We start from the raw sequence: 8,106 nt of genomic DNA, 5'->3' as shown, positions 1-8,106 counted from the left end.
CTGGCATCTATAAAGAAATGAAACTGAGTCACAGGAGTGCACCCTTTCTGAGTCCTTGCACACTCAGATCTCCCCGGATTCCTGCGACAACCCAGCAGTTAGTGCTGCAGTAACATCCCAACTAGAAAAACGAGGGTACCAAAACCCAAAGGGTAAGTCTCATACTCCGAAGCACACAGCTGAAAAGGAGTGGGCTGACGGTTAGTCGCAGCCAGTCTTGCATCAGAACTTACCAGTGTGGCATCATGGTACCTTCCCACAGTCGGACCTGTAGGTGCCCCTATTGCTCCGTTCCTCGGGCTGCTTGCTGGGTGGTCCAAGATGAATGAGGCTCGAGGGCAGGGAGCTTCCAACGGCAGGGGAGTAGCCAGGTCTAATGTGTCCAGGGTCTCCCATCACTAGTGCCTATGTGGACCAGATACTATTTAGTATCTCTAGAGCAGACATCCCCCCGTATCTCACTGAGTTATATCCTCACTGTTTATTTTTGAGACAGCCTCTCACTGGGTTGCCCATACAGGCTTTGAACTTTTATTCTTTCTGGTCCAATCTCCCAAATAGTTAGAATTACAGATTTAAAAGACCCATACTACCAGCCTCAGCTTAGGAAGAGTCCTGGGGAGCTAGAACTCAATTTCGTGAAAGAGGAGCCTGCTAGCAGGCCTCCTGCAAAGAAAAACTCTAAAGTCACCAAAGAACCAAAGCTACCAACTTGCCCACACACAACTATTCTGGCTTCTGTTTAGAGTGCTCTGTTCATAGGGGGCTTACTACTCTCTAGACACTACCAACTTCGGGTAGTTCCCTCATAAGTAAAAAGCATCAAGAAGCAAACCTGTGATCAGGCACATCTAGATTCTGATTCTAGTTCTGAGCTTCAGGTTTTTTTCAACCCAAAATATGTGGCGCTCTCTCTCTCTCTCTCTCTTTCTCTCTCTCTCTCTCAATCTATGTAGCTACTATTTTGGGTTTGGGGGACAGGGTTTTTATGTGTAGCCCTGGTTGTCCTGAAATTGTCTCTCTGTAGACCAGGCTGGTTTTGAACTCAGAGATGCACCTGCCTCTGCTCCCCAAGTGCTGGGATGGGTTGTTGGAGGTGGTGGTGGTGGTGGTGGTGTGTGTGTGTATGATGTGTGTGTAAAAAGAGATACAAGAGAGAGTGTTGAGGTGTATATATGTCACAGCGTGTATGGAGAACAACACAGTATGCTTGTGTAAACAGATGACAACCCTCTTCCATCATGGGTTCTGGAGATCAATGTTGGGTCATCAGGCTTAGCATGGTAAGTGTTTTAACCAGCAAAGGCATCTCACGGGCCCAACATGGGTTATTTTAAAACTACTGGGCTGGAGAGATGGTTCAGCGGTTAAGAGCACTGACTGCTCTTCCAGAGGTCCTGAGTTCAAATCCCAGCAACCACATGGTGGCTCACAACCATCTGTGATGGGGATCTGATGCCCTCTTCCGGCATGTCTGAAGACAGCTGCAGTGTACTTCTATATAATAAATAAATAAATAAGTCTTTAAAAAACAAACAAACTCCTGCTGACCTGGGGAAATGGCTGACCAGGTTGAGGCACTTGTGTGCAGGCTTGATGGCATAAGTTTAATCCTGGGGTCTCACCAAGGAACAGTAGTGAACTTACTCAATAGAGTTGACCTCTGACCTTCACGTGCTGCCATATCACGTGCATGCCTGCATACGCATACATATGCACTAGCTAAAGTAAATGAATTAAAGTACACATATATGTGTGTAACTGCAACAATGCTTAAAATTATATGAGAAAAGCCAGATTGGTGGCACATGCAGAAGAATCAGGAGTTCAAGGTCACTCTCCACAATATATACAACATATCAAATCTGAGGTGAGCCTGGGCTGCATGAGACGATCAGAATAATTAATAATAATAATAATAATAATAATAATAATAGAGGAAAACCAGGTTTTTTTATGTTATAACACAATGGATCTCAAAAACATAAGAAAGAAAAGCTAGAGAGATGGCTAAACAGTTAAGAGCGTTTCCTGCTCTTGCCAAGGACCCAGGTTCAGTTCCCAGCACCCACATGAGTGCTCACAAGCATCTGCAACTCCGGTTCCAAGGAACCTAGGATCTTCTTTTGTCCTCTGTGGCTATCAGGCCTCCAAGTGGTGTACAGACATGTAGGCAAAACGCCCGGATAAAACATGCCAGGTAAAATTAATTTACAAAGAAAGAAACAAACAAACGAGCTGGTCAGAGAGACTCCATACTGTACTGTGTGATTCTACATGAAGGCGCAGAGTAGGGTCATCAGACAGTTTCTGTTAAAGTTCAAGGTGGTTTGTATGTTACTCTGCCATAACTACTGTCCAATTACTCAACTCCTCTGGGTAGCAGGCACATGGAAGGAGTAGAGGGTGTGCTTAGCACACACACTCTGCTGGGTGTTGGTGCACACCTCTTATCTCAGTACTCAGGAGGCAGAAGCAGATGGAACTCTGAGTTTGAGGCCAGCCTGGTCTCCAGAGCAAGTTCTAGGACAGCCAGGGATACACAGTGAAACCCTGCCTCAGAAAGCAAGCAAACAAGCAAGCAAACTACAGAAACCCCCCGAAGTTCCGTAATTTGCTAGAAGCAGCACAGACCACACACACGCCAGTGGTGGAGCTGTTCTCTGATAACAACTACCGGAGAGCAGCCAAAGGGGTCTCACCAGGGTATGCGTTGTGGGAAATGTAGGATATGTCCCCCTAGTGTCTAGAATGTGGCTTCTTAATGTGGGCCAAAGCGTCACTGCTGAAACTACGTAAGGATCTCATTGTGTCCGAGGGGACATTCAGCAAATCCAATTGCTCCTCCCATACAGACCTGGTCACTGACTTGGACTTCTCGCCTTTTGATGACTTCCTCCTGGCCTCGGGCTCAGCTGACAGGACGGTGAGTGGGGTGCTATGTGAGGCCACATTGGAACCCATGCACCGCACAGGCTGTCCTTACTGGTCTCTGATCACTTCCTCTGCTCCCTCTCTCTCCCTCTTCTCCATGGGAAGGTGAGGCACCTGGCCGTCTCGTGGACAGGCCTTGTTTCAGCATGGGACCTTGCACGCTCGGACCAGGGTAGCTGTGGGCAGGCCTGGCTGGGGCAGTGAGGTTCTTAGCACCTGGTCGTGAACCTGATTTTTCCTTCAGATAAAGCTCTGGCGTCTGTCTGCCTACGGGGAAGCTCTGCCCTCTGTGCCCGGAGTGGTGCTGGGTCCTGAGGAACTACCAGTGGAGACGCTGCAATTCCACCCCACAGCAGATGGCATCCTGGTGAGCGCAGCTGGCAGGACTGTGAAGGTCTGGGATGTAGCCAATCAGCAGCCCCTGACAGGTACGGCTACTCTAGAAAGCCTCCCCTTCTCTGGCAGCCCCTGTCTGGGCAGCCCTTCTTTTCTCTGTTGGTGTTTTTGGTAGTGTGGAAAAAACAAAAAAAACCAAAAAACTGTATCAAGGAGGCGGTGTAACTCAGTGCTGAGTGCTTGCTTTGCATTTCTGAGGCCCTGGGTTTCATCCCCAGCCACATACAAAAGAAAACATATGGAAGGATGACAGGCTTGGAGTATCCATTCTAAAGCGCTGTAATAGTGTATCACTGTCCACTTCAGGCAGGCATCCATTGTACTCCAAACCTCCAGACTACAGAAGGAGGAGTGGTGGAAGCAGTAACACAGTGTGGGGGGGGGGGGGTTGTTAGAGCCTGGCCAGTGAGAGCCAAGCTGAGGAACGGGGAATCTCAGAAGCTTTCATTTTGGGAGTGGGGAATGGATTTTGGTTTGTTTGTTTGTTTTTGGCTTTTTGAGACAGAGTTTCTCTGGGTAGCCTTGGCTGTCCTGGAATTCTCTCTGTAGACCAGACTGGCTCAAACTCATAGAAATCCTCCTGCCTCTGCCCCCTGAGTGTTAGGATTAAAAGCACGCAGCAGCCTCAGAAGGTTATCAAATAGAGACATAGTCTGGTGCTGGCAGGCCTGCAGATGTATCCGTAGCATGTCTGGATGGAGCCGCTGTTCCTACCCCCTGCAGGCTGAAAGACCACCATTGCTGCTGGCCTTGCAACTGGGGTTACCCCAAGGCAGGGCTCCCCTCATCTACTCCCCTGGTACTTAACCTTGGCTGTTTCCCTGCAGAGCTGGAGGCCCACAAGGATCTGGTGCAGAGTGCTGTTTGGAGCCGGGACGGAGCCATTGTGGGCACAGCGTGTAAGGTAAGCGGGCAGCCTTAAAACTTAGTGTGGGGCTGGTATGATCAGCCTGTATGCTAACAATATGGGCTGAAGAGCCAAGTCGGGATTGGCATTTTTGAGCTCCCTGCCCCATCTGAAGCCTTGTTGCACAGGGCTTGGTGAAAGTTCATGCCGTTTCCTGCTGTCCTGTGCTATTTGGGTTTGGTTTTTGCCTGGTATATAAGTAAAGTCATATCAGCTGCCTGAGTAGTTTCTCCAAACAGCTTCACATAACTTCCAACTTGCTTCAAGGACAGTACAGATAAGTGGGCAGTTGTGACCTGTAACTTAACGTCTGAAAGGAACGTGGTGTTTTGGTCTTAGGGGCTTGGCCTTGGCCAGAGGCTGAGGATGAAAACCCTGAGGAGAGGTCATTCCAGGGGCAGGTATTACAAAGTGAGCGTGTGTCTGGAACATTTTGAGACACTGCCAAGCCTTCAGCAGTAAGGCGGTGGCAGTGGGCAGGCAGAAAGCTTAGAGCCCAAGGGGCGGGTGGTGGCCCGTGATGAGCAGAAAGTTCGACACACTACTGTGGCTGCTGTGTGAATAGAGACCGGCTGAGGCGGGCAGTGTCTGTACTTAGTTTTGGGAACTGCCATCAATGGGGTGCCCCTGTTCAGGGGAGATGGCAGCCAGTAGAGTGTTTGGTGGTGAATTGGCTGTGAGAGTAAGGATTGTGAGTTTGGACATGCAAGCAGGTGTTGAGAGAGAACTGTGTGAATGTTCTAGTCAATACTGCTGCCATGGTGACTGTAGGTGGATAGAGCTGGAGTACCTGCTGCCATGGTGACTGTAGGTAAACTGAGCCGGAGTACCTGTTGCCATGGTGACTGTAGGTGGACTGAGCCAGGGTACCTGTTGCCATGGTGACTGTAGGTAAACTGAGCTGGAGTACCTGCTGCCATGGTGACTGTAGGTAAACTGAGCCAGAGTACCTGTTGCCATGGTGACTGTAGGTGGACTGAGCCAGGGTACCTGTTGCCATGGTGACTGTAGGTGGATTGAGCCAGGGTACCTGTTGTCATGGTGACTTTAGGCGGATTGAGCCGGGGGACCTGGAGAGATCCCAGTTTGTCTGCGGTCCTCTGAATAGAGGATGGAAAGGGAGGTGCAGTTTGTGCCCAGGATCAGAGATATTATCTGGAGGAAAGAATCATGAGCCTGCAAAGAGATGGTGGTAGTAAGAAGACAGGAGTGGGGTGTGGGAGTGGGGCGTGGGATCAAGACTGGAGGGTTCACCAAGGTATCGGTGTACCAGAGTTGAGGAAACCTGGAGTTGAGGGCCTCGAGGGGTATGGGACATTTTTGATAGTATTTTTTGGTATTTTTTTTTGTTTTTTTTTAATTTATGAGTATACTGTAGCTGTCTTCAGACACACCAGAAGAGGGCATCAGATCCCATTACAGATGGCTGTGAGCCACCATGTGGTTGCTGGGAATTGAACTCAGGACCTCTGGAAGAGCAGTCAATGCCCTTAACCTCGAAGCGATCTCTCCAGCCCCCTTTTTTGCCTTTTTGATAGTATGAGGGCTTAAAGAGACATATGAAAAGTGGCAGCCAGGAATGACAGTGTATACTTGTTGTAGTCCTAACACTTAGGCGGTAGAGGCCATGAGGTCAGGAGTTCAAGGCCAGCCTGGACTATATAAGATTCTGTCTCAGAGAATAATAAAAGGAATGCAGGAATGAAGGCCTCAAGCTCTGAGTACTCCCAGGCCCATGGGGCTATAGACCGAAGGGAACTTACTTCCTGTATCTTTTCTTCATTCCGCCGTTTTTGAAAGGTACATTTCTCAGTCTTTTATCCAATATCCTTTCTGGTACTGTTCATTACTCAGTCTGTTCTCGACTGAGCTCTGGAGATTGAAAGGTAATACCAAGATAGTCTGGTTAGTTCATCCAGGCTTGATACTGCAGGATGGGAGACCCTTCCCGGAAAATGAGCTCGACCTTCACCCTAGAAGACAAGGCCAGGATACAGACGAAGTGAATATCCCACTCAGGTAACCAGCTCTGGTGACAGAGCACCGGCGTGACTTGTCATCACATCACAGGGAGTGACCAGCCTCTCCTTCCTTTGAGAAACCCATGCCCTTACCTCACAGATGTGATGGTGCAGCTCCTCCTTCTCTGAGCCCCATTTGCCACCAGAACTGAGCAGGAGAACACAGACTAGCCTAGTAAGTGATGGCGGTGCTGCCGACCCTCACAGTGTGGACACGATGTCTGGCCTGCTGGGTCTTGCAAGGCAAAGTTAGATGGAGAAAGCCAAGCCCAGGGGAATTCACGCTAGGTCCCTCTCTCTACCCAGAGCCCAAAGCTGCCAGGACAAGAAATCTCTGTTTTCCAAGCAGATGGCACAATAAAGCCAGGAGCTTATAAAGTGACCCCGCGCCTTCCCGTTCTTTCCAGACCTAGGTGTGCTACCTGTGGAGATGCACCTTCTCTTCCGGGCTGGCCCGTCAGCACGTGCTAGGGCTGGAAGGCACCTTCATCTTGTGCGCACTTCTGCTTTTTTTGCTTCTTCAGATCCCGGGTGGAAGTACTCGCTTTACTAATATAGTACTGGGAGCAGCCGGCTACCCCTTATGGTCACAGGCTAGGTAGAGATGCCCATGGGCTTCTAGAGTGGTATTGAAGCAGTAGGGAAGCTCACTCTGTAAGACAAGGTCAGAGCCCCTCTTTGCCAGCAGTCGTACCCCAGGCTCTGGCCCAATGGCATTTTGCCATTACTGCTTGTGCTGCCTGATGGGGCCAAAATGGCATGACATTTTCCATCCGAGGTGCCCAGTTTCTTCGTCCTGCCTCACTCACACTGTTAGAGCCGGGCAGCACTCAACCTCATCCTAACCTAATGGCCGAGAGAATAAACCAGAGGCCACTAGAGGGCGCACAACCCTCACCGATGGCAGGCTTGGCCTCCTATGAGCTCAAGGCGAGCCTACTTTGAGCCGGGTTTGCACCCAGCCTTAAACTGCTACACTTAGTGGTTCTCTGTGAAGCTTGTTGTGTACCAAAAACAATGGTGCACTCCCAGCCCCGGTGTCCTCACAGCTGCTGGGACCTAATTGTCACTCAGTGGGCTCCGATTCGCACAGGTCACGAAGCTACCTCTTATTCACTTACTGAAATGTTTTAAGGTCTCTGTTTTTATGTGTGTGTGTATCTGTGTACCTCATAGGGGCCTGGTGCCCTTGGATCTCTGGAACTGGAGTTAAAGATGGCTGTAAACTGACATGTGGTGCTGGGAGTTGAATTTGAGTCCTCGGGAATAATATTCAGTGCTCTTAATTGTCAAGCTATCTCTCTAGCACCCTCAAAATATATTCGGAGACAGGATCTCAGTCTATAGCTTAAGATGACCTATAACTTCACTTATATAATCCAAGTTGGCATCTAACTCAAAGTCATTCTCTGCTTCCAATTTCTGATCCCTGGGGTTACAGGCATGTGTCACCCTTCTTGGCAGTTTTATTTTTATTTAACAGACCGTTTTATAGGAAAAATATAGCAGATAATACAGAAGCTTCATCTATGTCCCCTCCACATCCATTCCCTTTATTACCTTGTTGGGTTTAGGATGATTTGCTTGGGTTCTTACCATGTGTCTGGCTGACCTGGAACTGGCTACATAGATCAGCAGACCTCCTGGAGAGTCGCCTGCCTCTGCCTCCTTAGCGCTGGGGTTAAAGGCATGTGCCACCATGCTCAGACCTATTACTGTATTTTGTATAACCACGGCCGGAGACCTTGGATTTGGAAACCTTCTACTGCCTCAGCCTCACAAGTGCTGGGATTACCAGCATACTTCAGGCCGGCTTCTCCTCATTACCTTTTGCATTAGTGGAATACG

General features: G+C 49.2%; 1 protein-coding gene across 1 annotated transcript in view; it reads left to right on the top strand.

The window, feature by feature from the left end:
* CORO7 (coronin 7) overlaps positions 1 to 8,106 on the top strand; it is a 51,806-nt gene that overhangs the window by 5,909 nt on the left and 37,791 nt on the right. The window contains exons 4-6 of the mRNA XM_080942409.1: positions 2,856 to 2,926; positions 3,179 to 3,362; positions 4,158 to 4,234. Of these exons, the coding sequence (XP_080798535.1) occupies positions 2,856 to 2,926; positions 3,179 to 3,362; positions 4,158 to 4,234 (332 nt within the window). The remainder of the gene's footprint in view (positions 1 to 2,855; positions 2,927 to 3,178; positions 3,363 to 4,157; positions 4,235 to 8,106) is intronic.

This window comes from Micromys minutus (assembly GCF_963924665.1).
Source record: "Micromys minutus genome assembly, chromosome: 31".
In the NCBI taxonomy this organism is placed as follows: domain Eukaryota; kingdom Metazoa; phylum Chordata; class Mammalia; order Rodentia; family Muridae; genus Micromys; species Micromys minutus.
This window is presented reverse-complemented; position numbering and strand designations above follow the sequence as displayed.